The following is a 26,287-nucleotide window of genomic DNA, read 5'->3' as shown; positions in this document are numbered from 1 at the left end:
TAATTGAAATCCCGAAACAGCTTTATAAATTGCAAAAGACAAGGCTGCCAAGTCCACTCCAAACCGTGTACAATTTTATTTTTTTAATCATTACTGCTCCTGCACTGAACAAGTTCTTTTAATTTTATATACAATATTCAGTAAGCAAGTTCCACTAAGGGGCCTTAGTCCGCCATCTTTGTTCTTGACGTTCTTCATCTACTTCCCAATAAGTGGGAAGTGAGAATCTTGTTTGCGAACACCGTTCGCGTGTTGGTTCCCCGTCCTTATTATGAACCAAGATCTCGTATTCATTCACCATGAGAACGGCAATACACCGTTAGTGTCCTTTATCTCAGACCTTTACGCAAAAGGCTTATTTGGTAGAAATATAAGTTTCGAGCTGAAACATGAACTTCTTCTATGATAACGCTGTCGTTAACTTTGTTAAGAAAATAAAATACAAAAAACCCTTGATATTGATTGAAAAGCCAGAACTTATGAGCAAGGACGTTTGTATGCTAGATAGATTAGAAATGTATATGCGTGCAAAAAGCAGAACAGTTTCGTCTCCATTTTGCCACAAACGTGGAACTATGGACATTTCCAAATTAAAGAACACGGGAGCGTATCCCGTGTGGTCCGCCACCTTGAAATGAGATTAACAGTCCGAGTATTGATACAGGCCTACTGGACAGAACAAACACAGTTTGCTCTGCTGGCATCCTATGACGTCAAACAAACCCAATAAAAACAATCTCCATTGACTTGAACTTCCTCTATCTCAGCGGGAAAAAAAGAAACCGTTTCCTCTACTTTTGTTCAATGTTCCAATTTAGGCCCGAAGTGCAAAGATGGTGCCCCATGTCCTACAACTACAGGGTGACTCAAACAAAACCCAAATGGCTAGATGAATTTTTTGAATGAAGTTTTGCCTGTAGCACTTTCAAATCTAGGATATGAAAGCCCAATCAATGAGCTTTCTTTTAGTACAAGAATCATTCAAATCACTCATGTACTTTTCAAGTTACGTAATTTTAAACACAAACACCGGTTAAGAGATCTGTCCACAAATCACAAAAAGGTAAGTGTTCTTCCAGCTTAACGAAAACAATTCAAATGCAACATTCAGTTCCGGTCAGTATGCTCTGACCGTCTTCAGGAGAGTGCCTAAACTCTAAGAAAGTAAACACAAAAGTACAAAATGCGAAATCGATGGAGTGCGAAGCTATTTCCTCGGACTCAGTCTCCTATACCCTAGGTCCTCCCTCTATTGAGACTGCAGCCCTTCTGTTCCACTTCAGTGGGCACATCAAGCTTGCTCTAGGCTCCCAGCTACTTGGCATCAACACAGGATGCAACTTCAAACTTCATCGATTTCGCTTTTTGCTACTTAAGTGTTTACTTTCTTAGAGTTTAGGCACTCTCCTGAAAACGGTCAGAGCATACTGACCGGAATATTATACCGCTGGTTCTTTTCAGAACCATTCTCTTAATTTAAAAAAATTAATTATTCCCAGATGGTTTTTCTGCAAACCTTTCATTCATTCACTTATAGATGCCTCAGTAAGCCTCTAGCATTTACTGTATATAGTGCAGCAATGCCTCAATGGGTTCTCCCGAAAATTATCAATATCTCTTAGTAAATATCAAAACCTCAAGAACCTCTGCTCAGTATAAACTAAAATAAGCCTGAATGTATCGTAAACCTCAGGTCTCCTGTTGGCTTAATGATTAAGTGCGGTAGTGCCTCATTGGGTTCTCCAGGAAGTTATTGCTATTGCAGCAGTGCCTCAAATAAAAAATCTCTTAGTAAGTGTCAAAACCTCATGCACCTCTCAATGCTCAGCAATCTATTAGACTGAATGTATCCCTTAACCTCAGGTCTCCGGTTGGCTTAATGATTACATGTAAGTGCGGTAGTGTCTTATTGGGTTCTCCAGAAAATTATCAATATCTCTTAGTAAATATCAAAACCTTATGAACCTCTTAAGGCTCAGTAATCTAATATTAGACGGAATGCATCCTTAAACCTCAGGTCTCCTTTTGGCTTAGTGATTAAGTGCGGTAGTGCCTCAGTGAGTTTTCCAGGAAGTTATTGCAATTGCAGCAGTGCCACAAATATAGAATCTCTTAGTAAGTATCCAAACCTCATGAACCTCTATCATGCTCAGTAAACCTAATAATGTATCCATTAACCTCAGGTCTTTGACTACATGTATTAAAGTGCGGTAGTGCCTTATTGGGTTCTCCGGAAAATTGTCAATATCTCTTAGTAAATATCAAAACCTCATTAACCTCTTAATGCTCAGTAATCCAATATTAGACTGAATGCATCCATAAACCTCAGGTCTCCTGTTGGCTTAATGATTAAGTGCGGTAGTGCCTGAGTGGGTTCTCCAGGATGTTATTGCTTTCAGCATGCCACCAGCACTCCCTGGCTCTGTCCTCGCGAAGGTCCATCCTCTCTGAGATGCGGACGTCCAGGCGCTGGCCAGCGACCGTGAGGGAACCTCTCCTCCTGTCACCTTCTCCAGACACACTGTCGGCATCCAGACGTATCTCACGACGCTCAAACTGGCCTGGGTCAATTAAAATGGCAAAATAAAAGAGCGGTAAACTAAGGCTTATCCATAAGGCTGTAAAACCCCATAAAACCTCAAATAAACCAGATTCATACGATGGAATTTTGCGTCGAGGTGATGTAAATAAGATTAGGTTTTGCCCTTCAGCGATGTTTAAACACTGTATACTCAGTGCGTTTTCACCCCGACGCAAAGTTCCATCTTATATGAATAGTTAATGCGATACCCGCTGCTGTGTACATTAGATTCAAACCAGCCAACCAATCCCGTTAATTTGGTGGTCCAGTGGTAAGACAACTGCACTAGAAAGCAGGAGGTTGTGGGTTCGAGTCCCACCTGAGTGATTTTTTCCAACTTTCACTCAGGAGGTAACACACTGAGTATACAGTGTTTAAACGTTGGCGAAGGGCAAAACCTTTATCAAATAAACCTCTTAATACCGCATGTTTCATTTCAAATTAACGACACATTATTCACTGAATTTGAAAAGTTTGGTTTGTTTGCAGAAAGTAATAATACTAGTAGGGTAAATAGGGGAAATATTTCAGGGAATTGTGCCTTTAATTATACTAGCATGGCATTTGGCACACAGTCAGAGTATGTCATGAGAAAGATCTTTGGCCATAGGGCCATCGCAGATTTGTCCTTTGAAAAGTTTATGGATAACAAGCAAATTTCTAAATTTTCAAAATGGTCGAAAAGTTTATGGATAACAAGCAAATTTCTAAATTTTCAAAATGGCGACCATTGCATGTTATTCAAAGATAGTTTTTTAAGAGACAAATTTGTGATGGCCCTATAGCCAAATATCCTTCTCATGACATACTCTTACTGTGTGCCAAATGCCATGCTTGCATCAAGAAAGGCATAATCCCATCATCCATCTGCCGTACTATACTTTGCCTTTATAAAGTGCACATATATCCACCATTATTGGTGCTCCAGGAGCAACATCATTAATAACCTGCTCATTGGGCCAATGAAACATTCCAAAGACTATCTCAGCTCCATATACAGCTCCTTGCTGCCATTTTGTCACAAAGCAGCTTAAATCAACCACAATAACCCATCTCTGCCCTCACAGGTGCCCATTTACTCCTGGGTGGGGGTTGAAGCAATGAGTGGCAAAGTGCCTTGCCCAAGGACACACGCACCATAACCCTAGGACGGACTCGAAAACCTGCAGAATTAACCGCCAACCACAATTTGATGCTCCAGACAGACCACGAGGCAACGACATGCCACATTGTATACTGATCAGTCAGACTCAAAGCCTCTCCTCAGAAAATGGCGTCATTATAATAGTGCCCATGTTTGCTCAAAAAATATTGGTTGATGCCACGAAGACAAAAAAGTATTAGATTTAGGCTTCAGTTGATTCAAAATTTACAAGACTTAAGAATCCTTACCAATGATGCCATCCACCTGATCAGACAAGCCTTGGCCGTTCTTAATCTCAAATCCAAGGAAGTCCCTCTTGTGTTCTAAGCTGTTTCCTACTCGCTTCTGGATGACCAGTGTGATGTCTGACCCGACCCGGACGGTCAGCTGTTGACCAGCCCTGACTGAGACTTTCAGGCCTTGCACAGTGACCGTCCAGCCCCCGGTCCAGGGCAAGGTGACCGTTGGACCAATGGAGATACCATCTGGGGAGACTTCGAGGCTGCCGTCTTGGAAGGTCACACGGTCGAGGACAAGCGGTAAGGTCTCATTCCCATTGGGCAGGTGGTTGGTCAAGTAGGCACTTGCCATGCGACCACTGACAGTCAATCCTATAGAACACAATGACAATACAATGTGACAAAACATATTAACAGAGGTATATATTTTACAAATACAATGAAAACACATTGACAAAAATGACAATATGAAGGCAACAGCTCTTTTGCTGTATGAGGCTCTAATGCCGACTGAGAAATTAGGGAACCCCCCCCCCCCCCCCCCCGGTATTTACTATGGCTCGGCACACTCACCTGCCACTTGGTCATCAATGAGCTTGTAGAGTTGGCCATGTCTTGCTCTCAGATTGAAGCATAATGCACCATTACCCTCCATCGGCATCACAAAGGTAGCACGATATTTGCGCGGTGGTCCCATGGCTGTAACAGACAAAAATCAAAACTATATAGGACATGTATTTCATTGCTATACAGTCTTCAACAAGGCTGGGATAAAAAAGCTGTAATCACTCTGAGTGATCCCCTTTTGCTATTGTCCAACTTTGCAGCTTTGTTAACAATGCTAGCACAGACGAAACTCAGTGTTGTAGTACTCATACTCGGTACTCGTACTAGACTACTACTCGAGTGCTTTTTTAACTCGCACTTGTACTAGAATGTCAAAGTACTCGTACTCGAAACGACAGTACTCCGACAGCAAAGTACTCGTACTCAACATGTCGAAATTGTACTCGATCATCAAAGTACTCATACTCGAATAGCAGTACTAAAAAAACAACGAAAACAAGGCTTCCAAATGTATAGTTTTGAGAACATAAAATGCACACTCACGTGTTGTCGGTGTTGGGGCTGTGGTCGCAAGGGTTGTGGTCGCAACGGTTGTTGTAGTTGTTGGTGCCTTTGTTGGTGCTTTGTGTAAACTTGTAGGCGCTATGTATAAAAACACATGTGCACAAGTTGTCAATTTGCGGCGTTAAATATACCAATGTTTGCCCTGTCCAGCTGGAAGTGGAGTCATCAGTTTCATACATCCTTTGTACTCAGTAAGTAAAAGTCAATCAGTCAGGGGTGGGAGGGGTGTGGTGGTTGGGAAGGGGGAAATGGCCTGGCAGCTGTATGAAATTCGCAGCAGTAGGTATTAATGCATGAGGGGCGAATCAAGAAGGTAATAATACCCCTTGCCACAAATTTCTATAAGGGCAATTCCAGTCTATAGTCTTACACAGTAAACTAGGGCTAAACCGGCACTCTCTTTTTTTTTTGTGGCAAAAAGTGTAATGCAAGTATAAATGTGGAAATGTCATTAATAATCATGAATCCATTAATTTAGTATTGCTTGTATATTTTAAATGGGACCCCAATATATACAAACCTGGACACGACATTTGCTATTGTGTCTATGAGCAAAATGCTGCCATGCTGGGCATATAGAATACTTCAGCCAAATCCCACTCGTACCGTACGCGCCACGTACGCAACCAATGACCATCGGCTGCGCGCTTACACATGTTCCTGGCCAGGTTCGAACCCACGCACCTTCGTACACGAGTCAAACACCATAACCATTGGACCATGGCATTCTACAATCGTCATGGGGGGGGGGGGGGGATAGATACATAAAAATGTTATGGAAATGCTTGCTTAATAAAAAAAAAAAATCTTACCTGGCATAATACCAGCAACACGTCCATAGTTTAGACCAACTAAAAACAAACACAAGAAATAACGTTTGGTACCAAATAACAAAGAGAATTTTCACCTGTAAAATTGTTGTTAAATTTGATACAATGACAACAATTGTACCCCTGAACATAGAGAACAAATGTACCTCACTACAAAGAAAACAAAAACAACCCAACATTGTTGATAAATATGACAAGAACATTAATGGTACCCCAGAACATAGAGAACAATTGTACCCCTACAACAAAATGAACAATGGTACCTCACAACAAACTGACAAAAAGAAACCCAAGATAACTGTTGTTCAATACAGGGCGAGTCCAAAAAAGGAAACCCAATGGGCAGGACCAATTATTTTAATGACGTCCTGCATGTAGCACTTTCAAAATCTAGGATATGAAAGCCCAGTCAATGAGCTTTTCTTTTAGTACAAGAATCATTCAAATCACTCATGTACTTTTCAAGTTACAGAACACAAACACCGTTTTAATAAAGTTCTGTCCACGGATCACAAAAAAGTAAGAGTTCATATCCTAGATTTTGAAAGTTCTAGAGGCAAAACTTCATCTAAAAATTGGTCCTGCCACTTGGGTTCCATGATTTTTTACTCACCCTGTACATTAAGAACATAAATGGTATCCCAGAACATGAAGAATAATTGTACAAAATGCCCCCACTCAACAAAGAGTACAATGCAAACCCAACAACAAAGATAACAAAATGCCCCCTCACAACAAAGAGAACAATGCAAACCCAACAACAAAGAGAACAATGCAAACCCATCAACAAAGAGAACAAAATTCCCCCTCATAACAAAGAGAACAATGAAAACCCAACACAAAAAGAGAACAAAATGCCCTCTCACAACAAAGAGAACAATGCAAACCCAACAACAAAGAAATTGTTCTCTTTTTGTCGTTGAGTAATATTGCTCATTTTGCAGATGGGTTTCATTTTCTCTTTGTGTATTGGGATTAATGAGAACAATAACTCCCCAGAACAAAGTTAATAATGGAACCCCACAATAAAGAGAACTTTAACTCACGGTTGAGCTGAGGCGTTTGCCAATTAGGACTTGTGTGGTAAAGGACCAAAGTTTACACTTTTATGTTTTATTTCACCTGAAAAAACTACTTTCAAAAGCAAACCCCCCTGCAAAACATGCAAAAAGGCCTTTATTTTAAGGCTTTTGTGAACAAATTTGATCTGCCTAGCTGATAGACTGTTCCCTAATAATGAAACTGATAGCGTGGCAGGAACCAGTCTTCTCAGCAAGAATTGACTTCTTGTCAGGTAGTATCATTTGAAAATTTGAAAAGAAATAATTCCATAACTAAACATTGGTCACTTTATTTGTTCTGATCCAATGCCCTATCAAAACTTGAATAACTTTGTATTAGTACAATAATATGCTACCTTTCTATGGGTATGGCATCTTGAAATTCAAAGCGAGGCATATAACACAAACAATCAAGGCGGCGTAAACAGTGTGTGTGTGTGTGTGCGTGTGATATACTGAAATTTGTATCCTTGTGGAGACATTTCTTTGTTCTCCTGTAGTAAAGTTTTCGAGTTTGAAAGTGAAGTTTCAAAATGCTCTTATTTTAACCGGAATTAATTTCCTTGGCTAAAATTTGGACTTAATATCCCTTTTCTAAAAATCTTCCATTTGCGACTGATCAACCCACCTTGGAAATTCCTAATTTTTGAGTAAGTATATCTATTTCGTAAAAAAAATCTTGTGGAGACGTTTTCATCTATAGAAACTGTCTTGTGGAGACATAAAAAAATCTTTTGTTCCCTATTGTACACACATCTCCAGAGGGCACGGTGTATCAGATCAGTGGTGAATGAGTTACAGCACAGTGACGATCTTTTAAGTGATCTGATACACGCATACTGAAATGTGTATCCTTGTGGAGACATTTATTTGTTCTCGTGTACTGAAGTTTTCAAGTTTGAAATTACAGTTTCAAAATGCTCTTATTTTAACCAGAATTAATTTCCTTGGCTGAAATTCGGACTTAATATCCCTGTTCTAAAACCCCTTCATTTGCGATGGATCAATCTACCTTGGAAATTCCTAGTTTTTGAGTAAAATACATATATCTTTTTCGTGAAAACCATGTGGAGACGTTATAAGATGGAATTTTTGCGTCGGGGTGATATATAAATCAAATTAAGTTTTTTTGCCCTTCACCAACGTTTAAACACTGTATACTCAGTGTGTTACCTCCCGAGTGAAAGTTGGAAAAAATCACTCGGGTGGGACTCGAACCCACGACCTCCTGTGGAGACGTATTCATCTGTAGAAATTGCCCTGTGGAGACGTATACAATCTTTTGTCTCCTATTGTGTGCATGTCTCCAGAGGGCACGGTGGACATGGGTAGCTCACATTCCCCGAAACATCAATCAAACATTCTATATTAAGGTCTGTCTCGTTGCATTTTAAAGAAGGATCTTTTAAATATAATTAACCCTGGCCAATTTATTTTAAAAAAAATATGTTTCCAATAAAATTGGACAAAGCACAGACTGAAAATCTTTTAGGTTGGAATTGAGGAACATGTCCAATGATGCCAGAGGATAAATTTACGGTGGCCCACAACTGTCACAGCAAAAGCAAAAGCGCCACGGCAAGCGCAAAAGCGCCGCGGCAAGCGCAACAGCGCCGCGACAAGCGCAACAGCGCCACGGCAAGCGCAAAAGCGCCACGGCAAAACAAAAAGCGCCACGGCAAAACAAAAAGCGCCGCGGCAAAAGAAAAAGCGCCACGGCAAAACAAAAAGCGCCGCGGCAAAAGAAAAAGCGCCACGGCAAAACAAAAAGCGCCGCGGCAAGCGCAAAAGCGCCACGGCAAGCGCAAAAGCGCCACGGCAAGCGCAAAAGCGCCACGGCGAAAGCAAAAGCGCCACGGGTTTATTGGGAAAGGGGCATAATCATACATGCCGCTACTACATCAAAAATAAAATGGGAAGGAGAATGGCCGCCACCAGGAATTCTTATTAAGCACAGAATGTAATTCTTTGAGAAGTGATTTTATGGCGGAGAAAATAGCAAGGCCAAGGAAAACCGGTCAGGAAATAAATCGTCGATATTAATTTGTTGTAGGATAATTATTATTCCAAGAGAGTTGCTGCCGTGAATCAGAGTTTATAAAGGAGTGGGACTCACTATCAGCACCATCAGGGCCGTTCCTCATTTCTTTACATTTCGTGGGATGCAAACAATTAGGGAGGACGGGAGGCTCTGTGAGCTGATGCATTTTTTTGAAGAGTTTTTTTCCTTCCGACTAGCATGCAGAGAAGAGTTCCGTTAATTTGAGCCTTTTTTTCACAGGTGTATACCAGTGTAGGCACGCAAGTGAGCTGCCCAATGGCGTCGCGAGGGGGGCAAGGGGCCGCTCCCCCCCCCCCCCCCCCCCCCCCCCCCCCGGGGAAGGGGGAAAAAGAGAAAAAAAGAAAAGAAAAAGAGGCGCGAAGTCATAGTGGTGTAAATTGAATGATTTGGGGGGGCAAAATGTCCCTGCCCCCGTCTAAAACTGAGAAATCGAGAATTTGTTCAGAAATACAAGAATTTTTTGGGAAAAATAAGTTTTGCCCCCTCTAGAAAAAATCCTGGCGACGCCCATGAGTTCACCGGTGTGTATACCAGTGTAGGCACACAATTGAGCTGCCCAGAGTTTGGATATAAAATAAGAAAGAAAGAAATTAACTCAGAACCTAGAACTCATTGGCCCACCCACCCCCGGCTCAAGAAACCAACAAGCCGAACAAGACCTCATGATGCTTAGCGATAGCGATGATGAGTTGCCCTGTGGACAGTCTTCCACATCGCAGAATCAGCCTGCAGGGCAGAAAGAGGGCTTGTTTCCGGCATCAAATAGTTCCGTATTCACTCGAAACATGCAAACGGCTCTTTTCAGAGCCACCAAATTTTCATAGAAGAGCTTAGAACTGTGCATCTCAACGATAACACTTCTCCTTTGTTTAGTGTCTCTCCCTTACCCCCCCCCCCCTTTTTTAAGTTAATTTATTTCTTTCTTATTCTATATCCAAAGTCTTCACCTGTGTTACGTTCCTTACATGAAATCCACGACCTAACCTCCTCTGTCGAAAGCGTTGCAACTGTCTAATAGAACGATCCATTTCTCGATTTGTGAGTTATCTTCAACTCAGTCGTGTTTATTGGGAAGGGGCGTAATCATACATGCCGCCACTACATCTAAAATTAAATGGAAAGGAGTATGGCCGCCACTATGAATTGAGAAGTGATTTTATGACTGAGAAAATAGCAAGGAAAACCGTTAAGTGCAAGCAACGTTCAGCGAAGAGTTTTGAAATTCCCGCTCTCTGGGAATTTCTAACCTAATGGGCCCGCGGGCGAGTTACGTGTTGACAAGCCTTACCCACCCACTGCCGCAGCCCTGCAGGAGAGCCTTAATCGACTTCCTAGATGTGTATGATATACTGAAAAAGAAAAAAAAAATAACTCATACACTCTGGGCAGCTCACTTGCGTGCCTACACTGGTATACACCTGTGAAAAAAAGGCTCAAATTAACGGAACTCTTCTCTGCATGCTAGTCGGAAGGGAAAAAAATGTCTTCAAAAATGCATCAGCTCACAGAGCCTCCCGTCCTCGTAATTGTTTGCATCCCAAGAAATGTAAAGAAATGAGTAACGGCCCTGATGGTGCTGATAGCGAGTCCCACTCCTTGATAAACTCTGATTCACGGCAGCAACTCTCTTGGAATAATCTTGGAATCATCCTACAACAAATTAATATCGACGATTTATCAGTCCCTGAACGTTGCTTCACTGACCGGTTTTCCTTGCTATTTTCTCAGCCATAAAATCACTTCTCAAAGAATTAAATTCTGTGCTTAATAAGAATTCCTGGTGGCGGCCATTCTCCTTCCCATTTTATTTTTTGATGTAGTAGCGGCATGTATGATTACACCCCTTCCCAATAAACCCGTGGTGCTTTTGCTTTCGCCGTGGCGCTTTTGCGCTTGCCGTGGCGCTTTTGCGCTTGCCGTGGCGCTTTTGCGCTTGCCGTGGCGCTTTTGCGCTTGCCGCGGCGCTTTTTGTTTTGCCGTGGCGCTTTTTCTTTTGCCGCGGCGCTTTTTGTTTTGCCGTGGCGCTTTTTCTTTTGCCGCGGCGCTTTTTGTTTTGCCGTGGCGCTTTTTGTTTTGCCGTGGCGCTTTTGCGCTTGCCGTGGCGCTGTTGCGCTTGCCGCGGCGCTGTTGCGCTTGCCGCGGCGCTGTTGCGCTTGCCGCGGCGCTTTTGCGCTTGCCGTGGCGCTTTTGCTTTTGCCGTGACAGTTGTGGGCCACCGTATAAATTAATTAGACTTACCAGGACCAGATGGCGGTGGATGCATTGGACTCGCAAGAATTGCTGAAGTTTAAAAAAAAAATGCAACCAATTAAACTTTCAAGTGCTTTATCACCCTAACAATATCAAGGTCATGGGCACATAAAGGAGGGTTATTTGGTGAGGCTAACTACACCCCTCCCCCAATGTTTTTTTTTATATAACCGACATACAGATCCAGATAAAATTTGTATGCCCTAAAATTGTTCGTTTTAGAGTATTTTGTGGGCCTTGCACTTGAAGGTTTGTAAAAAAAAGAAGATGGGTGCACTGGAGTGCGAGCTCATATTGCTGTGAAATTCGCATGAGATTGGGTCCATGCTCTGTTTTGCAAGTGAGCACAGGCATCATCTGTCTAAATGGCGATGGGCCACAGGACTGCTTTGCGGGGTGATCATCTTTAGATGAAACTTTCACCCAAAAGTCGTCAGATAATTGATCAAAAATTAAATAGAAAATTAAAGATTATAAAATAAGCTTTTATTGGATTGCTGTCTTAACCTCCTTGGAGAGTTATGAGTTAAGTTTCTGGAAGGCCTGCACCCTCAAGCTTAAGGTTTGACGTTATTGGGTCACTGACATAAAATTGGGCTCACCTGATTTTAGAGGCTTTTATTTATAAAACATCTTAACAAATTTGCATCTATGATCATTTGTATTAGATTGCATCATTCCCCCCCCCAAAAAAAAAATGTAGTTTGAATTTCTGAAGAATCACCCTAATGATGGTTTAAAGGGAACATCACTGGCTTTTGCTGTAATCTTCAGAAATGAACTATTTGAGGGGTTACTATAATAATTCAAATATTATTACACTGACATTGAAGTTTTGTGTTCGAAAACGCTGGAAAAACACAAAAAAACACAAATGGTGGAGGAGTCTGGTTCCCTGACTCCATTAAAGATAAAATGGATCAATTTATAGATGCCGGAAAATTGTAAGGTAAGGGAACCAGTCTAGCTGGCCTGCACCCGTTCATTAACATGTAACTAATAGCAAACAAAATTTGGACTGAAAAAAATGGTAAATTTGGAGCAGTAGTTGAAAAATAGTCAGGTTTTTCCAACGGTGGTCGGCCGAAATTTATACAAAAATACCATTTTCTTAAAAATGACTTCACACCAGGTGCCGTAATTTTACAGGATGCTTTAGACTGTCATTTACCAACATCCTAGTAAGGTATTTCATAAAAACTTGGTAGTTTTATATTTTGATGTTTGCAAATGTTGTATATTCCCTTTAAATGGCCTCATCATTTGTACTTACATGAACCTTGTGGAGCAATGGGCCCAATGGGCCCAATGGGCCCGACTGAGCCTGACCGTTGACGATTGGGTTGGGAAGGAGGCCTTTGTTTCCTGGAAACTACAAAATGAAAAAGAGTGTGTTACATTCAGGTTATGCATTGTGATTTCAGCTTTTAATTTTTGAGGCACATGTACATACCTTGAGTTAAATATTGCAAAGCATTTGTACTTGCACCAAATCAAGTCCTGATGAAGAAAGAAAGTAAGGCCATGTTTGTGGGGTTTTTTTCTGAGGCTACCGACCTTTTTAATAATACATGATAATTCTATGTGCGCATGCGCATAAATGGGTTTGCGGCAAGAAGTGAAAGGGGTCTATTTAAAATGTACAGGGATGCAAACTTTCTGGTTATTTTTTTTTTCAACTTCTACAGGATTTGTCCCTTAATTTTTCTAAACAGAAGATGCCACAATTATAGAAACTTTCCAAGTTAAACTGTTTTGATTTTCATGCACAAAAATTGATTTTAAATGTTTTTCTTATTATGACCTCTTGTCCCCCTCTTTCCCCCCTCAAGCCCCCCGAAGGCACCCCCCCCCCTCCCCCACTGTGGGAGAGACCACTGGGTATGGGAGGGGCAAGTGAAAACATGCAACGCCTGATGCTCACATGAAGGCACAACGGGATTGTGCACTTCACTTTCTGAATGACATAAATTGTGCATAGCATGCAGTGTAGGCCCGCGGACTGTTCCCCTTCTGGGGCTTTCGAAAGCGTTCACAAAGTGCATCTAGCTACCGTTTGCACACTGATCAATAATGAACACATACCAGGTTTATGCATCATCATGTCTTCAAATGCATCGTCTTCCATCCTGGGTTGCGGCTCTCCGATGAGGGCATCATCCTCATCGGGCTTGACGACGACCAGCGACGTCAGCGGGGTGACAAAGTGGTACTTGAGGGACAGCTCTAGCGCCCTCTGTGTCAATTCTGCCTTCTCGCTGTCGCGTTCCTCCGCAATGCGCTTCTGCAGGAGCTCCTTGATCGTCAGGAAGGCCCACAGTCGCTGGGCGAAGTCGTCCACAGTGTGTGGGCTGAGGACACTTTCCTCCTGCCGATGGGTTAAGAAATGCTTCAGTCAAAAGTAAACAATTACCAAGAGGGAGTGTAACAAAGAGTTGCACAAGGGTGAACAGGATCCCCCTTTCTTTTTACCCCCAATTGCCCCGAAGAATGTTGAGAAAAAAGTGAGAGAGCACTGTTTTGGTAGAAAATATCCATTGAGTACCACCTAGAAATATGAGGCCCAAGTGGTCTTTCCTTGCAAATTGAAGGCTATTCATTGCAGGACCTACAGAAATTCTCTAGCAATATCGGTCTCAAAAATACATTTGTATTAAACAGGAAAGAACTGGGTTGTTATTTTGATCCTCAACTCAGATGAAACATGTTGAGTTTTATTAGTAAAACAATATATTTTTAGAAGTACAGTTAATTGTCAGTTCAAACCTGGACGTTTGCTTCAAGCTCCAGCTCTATCTCAATCCCACCAGATTCAACGAGCACCGTACAGATCACCCTCTCTGGCAGGCTATAATTGGCCGCTAGCTGGCCAGCAACCACTAACTCCGTCCCCTCAAAGTAGGTCGGGAAGACAGTGTCCGAGACGCTGTTGGAGATGACCATGTTTTCGTCGTACTTCATTCTAATATTGACCAACAACGGAGTGGCGACTTCGTCAAAGAATCCCACGAGTTGCAGGCCAGCGTCCGAGTCTTCGTAGATCTTCCGCGCCAGGCCCTTGTTCTGCAAGGAGAGCTGTTCCAGGAACGTGTAGTCCAAGTTGTCTCCGAAACCAAGGCAGAAGAGAGAGAATCGGCCATCCAGACGCCGCCGGATGTCTCTCTTGATCTCGTCTGGTCTGGTCAGCTCTCCAGCAGTTGGCATGCCGTCCGTCAGCACGATGATAAGGTAGAACTTTCCGACGGTGGAGAGATCATTGTTCTGGGCATCCTCCAGCATCTCGATGGCATCAACTATGCCACCATGGAGGTTGGTACCTGTGGAGAGTCAGGCATGAATTGTGAGACGCTTGCATAGGGATCGGAGGGGGAATGTTAGTTCAATGTTGGGTTGTGCCCTTCACCAATGCAACTTCATAAGGAGTAATCTCATTTACTCTGTCCGGAAATAAGTTTCAGAATACTTTTATTTGCAATAGGCTCACTGTACAGAGTGTTATTGGCAGGATTTGGAACACCTTCACCGGAATCATCTTGTGATAACATTTTCAGTTTTAAACAATGCTTATAAGTTCATTGCAGGAAAATTTTATGGTGTTATTGAACTTCATTGCAGGCCAATTTAGTGGAGTTGAGGTTACAAAAAAAATGTTGTTGAAACTTCCTTTCAAATAATAAACTTTTAAGATTTTAGGCTTTGCATGGTGGAGTATTAGTATCGTTCCGGTTTGCCCGTCTTGTGTCCTGCTCGCTCAGGTGTGTCAGTTGGGTGCTGTTATCAGGGGCCAATTTCACGGTGCTGCTAAGCACAAAAATTTGCTTAGCACAAAAAAAGGTCTGGCTTATAAAAGTGGGTTATCAGCCAAAACTGCATTTGATGTATGTTGCTCGTGATCAGTATTCAGCTGTTGTTTGCTTAGCGTGAAAATCCCATGGAGTTTTGGCTGATAACCTGCTTTTATAAGCCAGACTTTTTTGTGCTAAGCAAATTGTTGTGCTTAGCAGCGCCGTGAAATGGACACAATGGCCGATGCGACACAGATGGGATACAGCTGGAAGGAACTGGAAAAGTGAGCAAAGAACAGACCAAGATGGAGGAGCTTTGTTGATGGCCTACATGCCACTAGGCATCATCAAGGCATTGAGTAAGTAAGTAAGCACCGTGAAATTGGGCCCCCAAAACTAAAAACTACTTAGCGAAAGTTGAAAATAAGCAGGAACATTTCTTATCAGAACCAAATATCCACTGAACGACAGTAGAGATAACCACATGGTGTTACCGCAAACCGAAACGATAATAATAACCTTAATCTTTACCAAATTTGCAGTGAAAAAACCCTGCAAATCCACAAACCTCCTCTTGCTTGCAGCCCTTGTATTTCATCTTTGGCAGATTCAATGTTGGCCTTGTTGGCAGGCACCATGCGAGACCTCCACGCTCGGGTCGAGGAGGAAAAAGTGATGATACCAAACTCGTCCTTCTCTCGGAGATCGGAGAGGATGGTGTCCATGGCCTCTTTGGTTTGGCGGATTTTCGTTCCGCTCATCGATCCACTGGTGTCCAGAACAAAGACGACGCTCTTCTGTATGGGCAGGAACCCTCCCTCTGGTGAAAAATGGTGCACGAAATAGCCGTTGACAATCTGTGCAGAAGAAAAAGACAAAAACATTGGTTTCACAAAATATAGTCTGTATTTGTCAGACTCATCGTACCTCTTTTTTCCCTTCATTATTATAACATCCACAAACTTCTCAAAATGATATACATTTGTATGCTCAACTCAAGACAGACATATCAGGTTTGCGTCATTAACTTTAAAAGTTTGATTAAACCAGTGCCCCTGCACTCATCTATAACCACAAATAGCCCAATTGTTTTTGTGTAATTTGTGAACAATAAACTACATTCATTTCTTTCAATTAGAATACAAAACTCTGACAAAGTCATTCCGTTTGCAATTGTTATGTTCTCCTCCCTTTACTTGTGTCTGACTTGTGATTGTCTTGTGATTGTCTTGTGATTGTCTGGTGATTGAATTGTGATTGACTTGTGATTGATCTGTGACTGAATTGTGATTTTCTTGTGATTGACTTTTGATTGTCTTGGGATTGAATTGTGATAGATTTGTGATTGACTTGTTATTGAATAACGATTGTCGTGTGATTGACTTGTAATTGTCTCTTCACTGACTTATGATTTGACTTGAGATGCTCTGGAGTACAACTCCGGTTCTTTACCTCAATATTTCCTGCATTTTGCCCGTGGACGACGTCATAACGCACGACAAATTTGCCAAAGTTGCCATTGGTGGACAGAGCTTCCTGCTCCTCAGGGGTGGGGTGAAACTGTACGCTGACGCGATCACTGTGTTGGCCCTTCAGCCGTGCCCACTCTGGCCGCTGAACCTCTGTGCTCCCGTCCGTCAGGCGTTTCTTGACGAAGAAATCCACGGATTCCTCCTTGATTCCCTGAGGCTCAGTGATGTGGACATCGACTATAAGATGGTCTACAGTCTGCAAGAAAAGAAAGGAAAGTCAGCTGACACATTCATGCCTTTAGTTTTAATTGAAAAATAATATGTGATTTTTTTTTTTCCAAATATGATTGCTGCACAGAGTTGTAACGAGTCACTGATTTTTGTGACTCGAGTCGAGTCGAGTCATTTTAAAGAAGTGACTCGATTTGAGTCATTAGGTCAAGAAGGTCGAGTCGAGTCATTTGCCCTTAGGGACTCGAGTCGAGTCACCAAAAATTGCGACTCGAGTCGGGATCGAGTCGAGTCATTGACTCGAGTCATTACAACTCTGTTGCTGCAATAAAAATTGTGTAGCGCAGCAAAGATTCTTTTCTAGACTGGCTTAAGCCACCTCTTTAGTAAAACACTGTTGAATAATTCTGCATAAACGACAGCAATGATAGAAACAATTCCTGGAGTGATTATGTGTCTAACAATGTTTCCAGTAACTGCGCTATGGAAGACATACCTGCACTGAACATTTGATGGCTAAAGATCTGGGTGTTTTTTTTTAAACTCTACACATATGTAAAGAACTATCAATGAAAAAAGTATAAAGAACAAACTAATACATGTAATCAATACTTACACAGCGCTTTTAACTATTAAAGATCAAAGTGCTTTACGCTATTATTACCCCTGATCATTGGGCCCATGAAACATTTCAAAGACAGTTTCAGCTCCCTGGGTAGTATATAGCTTGATGCAGCCATTTCAGCGCAAAGCAGCTACAATCAACCACAATAACCACCTCTGCCCTCACAGGTACCCATTTACCTCTGTGTGGGGAGAAGCAATGAGTGACAAAGTGTCTGACATGCACCATAACCCAGGCTGGACTCGAACCCACAACCTGCAGAATTACCTGCAGACCATGAGTTCAATGCTCCTGACCATGAGGCCACAGCACTCCACAACTAGAGTATCAAAAGTATTCTTGTGTAAGGTCATAAGTATGAAACGGTACTCCAGAGTATGGCTTCATCTCTTCTCAGCAATTCCCCAATGTAGCTTTAACTGTCAAAGCGCTAACTGACAGCGACAAAAGATTTGGACTGAGCGTTAATCTCGCACTGACCTGGCCTGGAGTAATAGAAATCACATTCTCGAAGAATCCGTCTTTTCTCTTCAGAAGTTCTTCGTAAGTCAGGTTGAATCTCAGCTCACTTCCTGCTTCGACATTGATGGATATGGTGAAGTCATTCTTCTCTTCTGAACTGGAGAGACAAAAATGTCAATTTTAAATCATTATTTGATGTACAAAATCTCTGCTTCAACTTGCCTCCAAAGAGCTGGGAGAGCGGCGGCACATCCAGAGGGGGAGGCAAGTGAGTCAAATTACCTCTCAGTGAGCCCTGGGATGTCGGGGTGCAATTTTCTTTCCGAAGAAAAATCAATTATGCTAAACTCGTGTATCATTTACAACTGACATAGATACAAAATATCTCTCATTGAAAAGATGTTGTATAGAAATTTAGATACCTGGTTATGCATAATGCTACCCAAAATGCAGTGTGGCAAAACCTGCATGATAATGCTCGGCTACTAGCTCACTTTATTATAGCACCTCCCCCACAGATTCTGTATCTTGACATCATTTGAGAGAGACCTATTACTGTCATCAGCCCTAGCTGATGATAAGTAATAAGGATGAGGCGGGGCTACCATCTAATGCTAGGCCACTACACCCTCTACTGGTCACGACAGAGCCTATCCGCTCCGTTCACAAGTACCCCCTCACCGGCAAAAAAGGACAGTTGGGGGTGACGTGATCGACGCCATCTTGCCTGACTGCAACGCTGCGAAGCGCCACCACTGCATGTACATAGTACAAATCCTCTGGTGCACGTGGGTCACATTCAAAGAACAGTGCACACGCGTCAACCAGCGAAATGCATGTGTCCCGCCCATGGAACCTCGTTGCAAGGTAAAAGGGCGCCCTCTTTTGTTGGCGTACAGAGCCCATATAGACCTACTTACGTTTGTTTGACTTGTCCGGTAGTCTGTCCCTGACTTTTGGCTTGGTCATAGGCCTGTTGAGCTGCTTCCTTCTCGTCCACCCGCGAGTTGTACACCACACCATCAGTCTCTCTGTACAAGGTTAAAAAAAAATCTTTAAGTTTAGAACTTCTCCACGAGTGTGGGGCCAAACACCGTGTTTGTTGTCATTCTAAATACATTGACATGACCGAATTGACTTGTGATGGACTCGACCACAACTTTTGGAGAAGCCTTCAAAATGCCGGACTTACATCAGAAAGCCAGATATGAAGGCCTCTTTGGGTAGTTCCATGTAGAAGTTGATCTCCTGGCTCATCTCTGCTGGGTTGACCACAAAGCTCTCAACCACTGTCTTAGTGAAGCGAGCCGTCACTAAGGATAACACTCGCAGTCCACGTATCTTCAACGGCTGGGCACACAAAGTTCAATATTTTTTAATCAGTAGCTATTTAGGCCAAAAAAAAAAGTCTCCGGTTTCTGGTATGCGCGCCCGTCGCCGTAGCCATGCGCGTCAGCAAAATAAAAAAGGTTTTTTTTCAACGAAAGATAATGTCTCAAAACCACCAAACTCACTGGTTTGATTGGAATCCTGCTGCTGCACAATTTTAACGTGTTTTTAGATTGGGTTATGGTCGAGAATAATCTTTATGTGGCCTCTCTGGACTCCCATATATTTGCACTAAGTTACAGTCGGGCACCATTTGCAGTCATCAGCCGACATTTGAAGCCAAAAAATCAGGTAAAAAAAAAAAGCCGCGTCGCCGCACCACTTTTTGGGCAAGCTCCATACCAGAAACCGGAGACCTTTTTTTTTTTGGCCTTATCAGTAACTTTGTTGAATGATTTTTTTTCAAAGATAATTGTACTAAATTTTAAACTGTTTTTTTTTATCCTGAAAAACAACCTGTAATTTTCAATGCAATCTCCTTTTTAGATCTGTTTGTTTTCTTATATTTTAGCTTGGGGTTATTGTTTGTGGTATTTTGAATATGTCAATTTCTGTGTATGTATTTTAAGCTGTTATAATTATATGTAAATTATATGTATCCAACCTAACGGTTGCCAATTAATAATCCTTATATCCTTAAAACAAAACAAAACAAAATATAAACACCATCACAACCATCAGTTGACCCATCAGTCTGTGTTTCAACTTGTTCCCTCTCTTCATATTAGCAAACTTCCAAGAATAAGAGCTAAGATTTTTTTTTCTTTAGAGAATTATATACATTATTCCTGTTCACAAATTTTCAAAGAGCAACTGTTGTTTCAATAAACTTTTCCTTCAAACCAAAGTCTTAAGAAATCTTTTCTTACCTTTGGGTCTGGGTCTGGGACAATCACATCAGGGTTGACCGTGGTCTGAGTAGTCTTGGTGGAAGTAGTTGTGGTGAAAAAAACCTTCCATGGGTCAACTATTACAGGCATTATAGGACTTTCTCTTTTGGCACGCTGGAACAACAAAGAAATTAAGAAAGATGTCAATAAATAAAAAAGGTTTGTGTGTAAAAAAACGAAGAGAATTATTTGAGTAAGATTATGGTGCGCCACTGGTGAGGGGGGGGGCCAAGGGGGCACTTCCCCCCCCCACCCACCCACATCGAAAAGCCCCCACGCTACCCTCCCTTTGCCCCCCCCCCCCAAAAAAAAGGGGGGGAGGAGAAACATAAAGGAAATAGAAAATGGAAAAGAAGGTGAGGGGTGCATCACATTTTTGTTAATTTAAATAATAACATGGGCATCGATGTTTTTCACCTCATTTCTTGTGAGTGTTTTGCCACCCCTCTACAAAAAAAATCATGGGATGCCCATGAAGTTGCATTTTGGAATCATCCACATTTCTTGATTTCTTCTAATTTCTAAATGACAGCAATTAATTAGCAAGACTTTTCCAAAATTTCCACCCAGAATTTATTTAAGATTCACTGAAACCCCCCCCTTTCTCGCCTGGTACCCCCCCCCCCCAAAAAAAAAACTCAGCACCAACATATAACTAAACTAGAAAGACCCAAGCCCCCAATCTTCCCAATTCCCACAATGAATGTTGTTGACAAAAGAAGCTGTCAAGATTGTTTTGTTTAAGGCACAATTTATCTGTAAGGAATGTGACAAACAACCCAGTAGGAGGCACCACTACTGATCCCTTATCAGACCCTCACATACCATCACTGACCTTGTGAGACTGAAAGCTCCAAAGGGCCAACCTGTGCAAGTTACTGTGCATCTACTTAATGTTGGATGTATTTATTTACTTAGAGCACAGAGCATGGAGGAATAAGAACACACTGAGCAAGGAACAGAAGGTGGAGGTTGTGAGTTTAGAAGAAAAAAAAAACATTCAGAGTACATGATGCAAGGATAGGCCTGGAAGTAGTTTTCTCAACACCTTCTCTTGATATTTAGGCTGTTTTGGATGATTTTGCATTTGCTATTCACTATCAAAGCTCCCCTCCTCAGAATTGGGACTTGAGACATTTTTCAAGTTACAACTTGGATGTTTTCCCAGCAGGTATTATCCCATGTCACCCGAGCACCCCCCTCACCAAAAAAAAAACACCGATCCAGTGCTTTTGAAAAAAAGGGGTGCTAACTAAATTGCTCACCTGCGATGCTTTATCCAGCGATGCAATGAAAGATGGAGTTTTGATGGCACGATGAGGCGCTGCATCATTGCACCAGAAGGTGGCAGCAAGAATCATCAAGAGCAATAAATCTCGCATCATCTTGACAGAGATGTGCAAACAGCTGAGAAGTAGAAAGAAAGAATTTTGAATGAGTTGGGCTTTCAACATCTTTTTGGCAAAATACAAGCCCCTATATATACTGTCTTTAAAGACACACATGTACTGATCATTTGCTTTTCATGCATTTTGTTCGTTTCCAATTAATGCAACCACTCAAAATCCAAAGGAAAATGTTTAACTAAAGCCTGACTTTGAAGTTACAGCCAAGTGGATATTTCACTTTTCGAGAAAACAGTGAAAAGCCATGCCAAAACTTGATTTGGTCTACAGCCCTCTATATTTAAAAAAAAAAAATCAGTTGACTGATTGTTGGAAATCACCTACGTCATCGCGTCATGTACTTTTTTATGAAAGCAAGTTAGACGGATCCGTGATTACTTGGTCATGTTGGTACTTAAAATTAGTACCACTATAGTAAAAAGGCACTACTATAGTATCAGTTTCGGTATACGATCTTTGCAGGTTTTTTTACTTTACTGCAAAAGATTTGGGATTACTGCAAAAGATTTGTATATGCATTTAATGATGAAACTAAACGTGAAGTACGTTTTATTGTAGGGGCATGTACGGGGCATGTACGGAGCATGTTTAGGGTGGTTCAAATAAAAAAAAAATAGCGGTCCGGCAAAAACTGTGCAACCCGCGTCAAAAACTTAGTCAAGATTGGGAGTATTGCTAATGGCACATGTGTAAGGACAGATCAATTTTACTTACAAACGAAAAGGATCTCTGTTGAGTCGGTCAACAATGGTTGAGTCCAGCTGAAGATTTCGTAGTCAATACGCAGAGTCTTGCACACACGTACGTAGCTTCAGCAGCAGCTCACCCCAAACTACTTTGTACTGATCGAGAGTTGTCGTGGGGTTTTTATACCGTGCGCGTGTCCGATTTCTTGGCCTTCGGGGCAGTTGGCGCACGGTGAACGTGCCAGTCGGGAAGAGGTTTGACGTGGTACGATTTCCTGGAAGCTTGTTTGTTTCGATGCGGATGTCTCATTTTTGGGGGATGTACCATGGTTGTACCGTGTTGATGCACTATAGCCCCATTGTCCTCGATCATCTCAGCTCAGGCGCCTACTCAAAAGACTTGGTAGAGGAAGGAGTTTCCGGCTAAAGCATTATTTATGATTAAGCTGTCGCCACGGTTCTTGGCCTTCTTAAAAACCCCTTGAGGTTTATTGAAAAGCCAGGATCATTGAACTATAATGGGGACAGGACGTTGCACGCTAGATAGACTAGAAATGTATCCCTCATGTACATGTACGTGTGCGATCGCAGAAGCACAAAAATTTGAGTTTTGAAGCATGGAGGAATAAGAACATTCCTCCATGTTTGAAGTTTCAAGGACTTGAGCAATTGATGAGCATGCTGTAAAAAAGAACATCGCGTTCTCATCGGCGGGGCTTGGTCCCCACGTGGCCCTAACATACCACAATGCAATATTATAATCTTTTCATTTGTCACGAGTGTTGGATGTGGTTTGGAGAAAGGTATATAAAATCAATTTCTTTTAATGGAATAAATTTTCAAATAAACCACAAAGGGAAACTGACTTGGTCAATTATATACAATTAAATTGTTTATCAATTGAACATAGAAATTGACTGGAGCGGGGTTTGAACCTGCGACCTCTGGATTGCCGTTCCCCGGTTTGGTGCTGTTCCAATTAACTCATCCTGTTCTATAGCCTCTATTATGTTGGCGATCCCTCATTGTCAATGTCTTCAAATTTCAGGGGCGGCGGGGCGCTAGTCAGAGGCCATCAACCCGTTTTGCTGGTGTCCCCTATATACAAGGCCGTACGCGTAATTTTTTTCCCTAGGAGGGTTAGGGGCAATGTCATGAATAATTCAGTTTTTCCTTTGAATCATTGCAAGACTTAGGTTCTCGTTCTATTTTCCCCTTAATTTAAAATTATCTCAGTGATAAATTTGGAGAAGAAAAATAGCTGATGAAAAATGAGCAGCGACGACGTGGATTCGAACCAGGGATCTTTGTATCCATAGCTCATCTCGCTATCCACTAGGCTACTGTGTGGTAGCTCGACGACAACCGTTCTTTAAAATGCTTTAATGTATTGTAACTAGTTGAGTAACTAACAACAATGCTGTTGATGTCATTGTCCGTTCTCATGGATAAACATGAATTATTCATGACATTGCCCCTAACCCTCCTAGGAATAAAAATTACGCAGGCCGTACCCACTGCCTGGTGGAAGGGGGGGGGGTCGTTTTTACCATGAGGTGAGTGGGCCTTTTCATGTCCAATAAACAGTTGATTTACGCATGGAAACACATTCAAATTAATCGCAATCGCGGGTCACCCCCCCCCCCCCCCCGCCCCGCCGTGTAACGTGGCGCACTTTGATTTTCCGCCTGTGCATTGCCGGCATAATGCCAGAACAAAAGGTTTACCTCAAATGTCACGTACAGTAGGCCTATGTGAAATTTCATCAAGCTAAACATTCTCGTTCATAAATCTTGAGTTTACTTAGTATACCCGTTACAGAGTTAACAGAGAAATTAAATTTTGGCGTGATTTTCCGATTTTTTTTAAAGTGCACAATTACTTGAACCCTTTTAATATACGCAAAAATAATAAACTAATTTTCTGATAAACTTGTATAGTAGTGGTATGAGTGGAGTTAATAATAGTTTATCAGAATGTGTCAACTTTAAATAAATTCTGTAAACTTGGGATTTTCCGAGATTTATTCAACTTGGTGCGCCACGTTAAAAGGGAACACTCGGCCGATTTGGTGCCCAATTTCCGGATGCCACGGTTTTTTTTTATTTCGGACTAAATTTCATGACACTGAAATTGTTCTCAAAAGGTTCAACAGCAAGCATTATTAAGGTAAAAGGACCGGTATTTAACTGAATGAATTCGAAGTTTGTCAGTGCAATGCAAGGAAGAGGTTTGGCAACGCTGCATGAGGAAAATCCGAGGGAAACGTCGAAGCGCCACGTTACAGAGACTCCACTACATGTCAATTAGCCAGGGATCACGCCTAAAATCATGATGCTATAGCAACAAAAGCAATGCTGCAAACCTTCGGAAAACTAGGCGCAACAGGGATCACGAGGATACGCTATTTAATACAAATTTTAAGCACGACTAAATCATGATGAAAATCATGTCAAGCCGATCGTAAGATAGACACACTGCAAAAACGGGTCCTCTCATCCGAAGCCTCATAGGTTGGGCGCCTCATAAGTCCGACAAAATCACACCCCCAACCAAATAAAGGCCCATAAGTCCGACGCCTCATAGGTCCGACGCCTCAAAGTCCGACGCCTCATAGGTCCGACGCCTCATAGGTCCGACGCCTCGTACGCTTCGTTTTTCCAACGTCAGACTTATGAGATGTCGGACTTATGTTGAGGCGTCGGACCTATGAGGCGGAATAAATAAATTAAGTCCGACGCCTCATAAGTCCGAAATTTCGGACTTACTAGGCGTCGGACCTATGAGGCGTCGGACATTATGATACGGCCCCGCAAAAACAAACCTGTTAAATTTACGCCACAGTTTTTGCTGTAGGCCGAGTGCATTCACGATTAGTCCGAGTATCAACGGAGCCAGCAAGCTCCGCAACGTCGGATACTCTGTGATCGAGCATGATCCCGCGCGCCAGTTGGAGTCGACTTCAGAAATTATGACCTACTTTCGAGCGGAAATCCGACCTATAAGGTTGCAGACCAGTAAATCGGTCCGAAATTGCCTACGCCGGCCAAATCACGATTTGCATGCCTCAAAATCTTCAGTATTTGAGCATACTGTGGGCCATGAACTGGAGGGTTTGTAAGAAATATGGGTCGGGAAGCCGTGCACAGGACTGTGAGCTTGTAGTTCCATTCAATTTGGATGAAATTGGGGCCCTAAAAGCGCTCTATTTTGCAATGGAGTGTAGGCATCGTTTTTCAAAATGGCGATGGGCTTCAGGACTATTTTAAGGGGTGATCATCTTCGGATGGAAATTTCTCCTAAATGTCATCAGTTGACCTCCCGTAAATTGAAAAGAAAATGAAAGATGATGAAATAAGCTTTAATTTGATGTGTGTCTCGAACACCTTGGAGAGTTGTGAGTATTTTTTCCCGAATTTCTGAAGTGGGAGCATTTATCATTGGGGTCAATGGAAGTTTATTTACTGGTCTGGAACCATTGGCTGTTGAGCTAACAACAGGTTATCCCGAAGACCCGATAGAAGGCGCCCGCAGTGAATTCATTCCTGAATCCGCGCGCACAGAGGCAAATATGCTAGCGGCTATTCCATAGACTACACAATTATGTGTCACTCGTACTTTCTCTATGATCGCACATTCTCTATCCCGCCTACTGCCGCCGAGTGGACAATTAACACGTGCTCCTATCCATCCAAACGTCATACGCGTATGGACGTCGGACGTAAATCACGGCTGTGAATTGGTCTAAAGCATTGGCGAATCCAAGATTTGCAAGTTGGGCCGTGGGCGTTGAAGTCCCAGCTTTTTCAAGCTGCTGGGGGGGGGGGGGGTGTCATGGGGGGATCATGGGGAGACCATGGGTGGGAGTAGCAGTCAACGCATAAAAACACCGAAGACCCGACACACTTTGAGTCCAGATTTGCAATTTTGAGTGAGTGCCGTTATTGCAAACTAAATTTGAGATTTTTCATAACTTTTTTTGGGGGGGGGGGGGGGTGGTCAGCCACCCTGAATTCAGACATTATTTTCTTTATCAGTTCAAG

The 26,287-nt window shown here is 42.3% G+C and overlaps 1 protein-coding gene across 2 annotated transcripts; it reads right to left on the bottom strand.

Moving 5' to 3' along the window:
- On the bottom strand, nucleotides 1-22,720 carry LOC119726777 (inter-alpha-trypsin inhibitor heavy chain H4-like). Of its 2 annotated transcripts, XM_038198627.1 has the most exons (17): nucleotides 22,273-22,719; nucleotides 21,418-21,559; nucleotides 20,132-20,266; nucleotides 19,066-19,223; nucleotides 18,794-18,904; nucleotides 17,892-18,030; nucleotides 16,536-16,811; nucleotides 15,652-15,940; nucleotides 14,065-14,615; nucleotides 13,384-13,666; nucleotides 12,572-12,670; nucleotides 11,287-11,328; nucleotides 5,908-5,946; nucleotides 5,075-5,173; nucleotides 4,538-4,663; nucleotides 3,974-4,336; nucleotides 1-2,561 (listed from the first exon to the last, which is right to left on the bottom strand). In XM_038198627.1, the coding sequence occupies exons 2-17, from the start codon at nucleotides 21,535-21,537 to the stop codon at nucleotides 2,350-2,352; spliced, it is 3,042 nt and encodes a 1,013-aa protein (XP_038054555.1). In that variant the 5' UTR covers nucleotides 21,538-21,559; nucleotides 22,273-22,719; the 3' UTR covers nucleotides 1-2,349. The 2 variants fall into 2 exon arrangements, with proteins under 2 accessions (XP_038054555.1, XP_038054556.1); XM_038198628.1 differs by lacking the exon at nucleotides 5,908-5,946 and having other exon boundaries at nucleotides 22,273-22,720.
- Nucleotides 22,721-26,287: the final 3,567 nt, after the last annotated feature.

This window comes from Patiria miniata, unplaced genomic scaffold, assembly GCF_015706575.1.
Source record: "Patiria miniata isolate m_02_andy unplaced genomic scaffold, ASM1570657v1 HiC_scaffold_2, whole genome shotgun sequence".
Lineage (NCBI taxonomy): Eukaryota > Metazoa > Echinodermata > Asteroidea > Valvatida > Asterinidae > Patiria > Patiria miniata.
This window is presented reverse-complemented; position numbering and strand designations above follow the sequence as displayed.

Bases quoted from the DNA above. Each gene is read 5' to 3' on its own strand.
- LOC119726777 (XM_038198627.1), bottom strand. From the start codon at position 21,537: ATGATGCGAGATTTATTGCTCTTGATGATTCTTGCTGCCACCTTCTGG. The intron at 5,947-11,286 runs GTAAGTCTAATT...GTTTGTTTTTAG, and splicing joins TCCACCGCCATCTGGTCCTG to TTGGTCTAAACTATGGACGT. The intron at 4,337-4,537 runs GTGAGTGTGCCG...TGTGTTCTATAG, and splicing joins CATTGATGACCAAGTGGCAG to GATTGACTGTCAGTGGTCGC.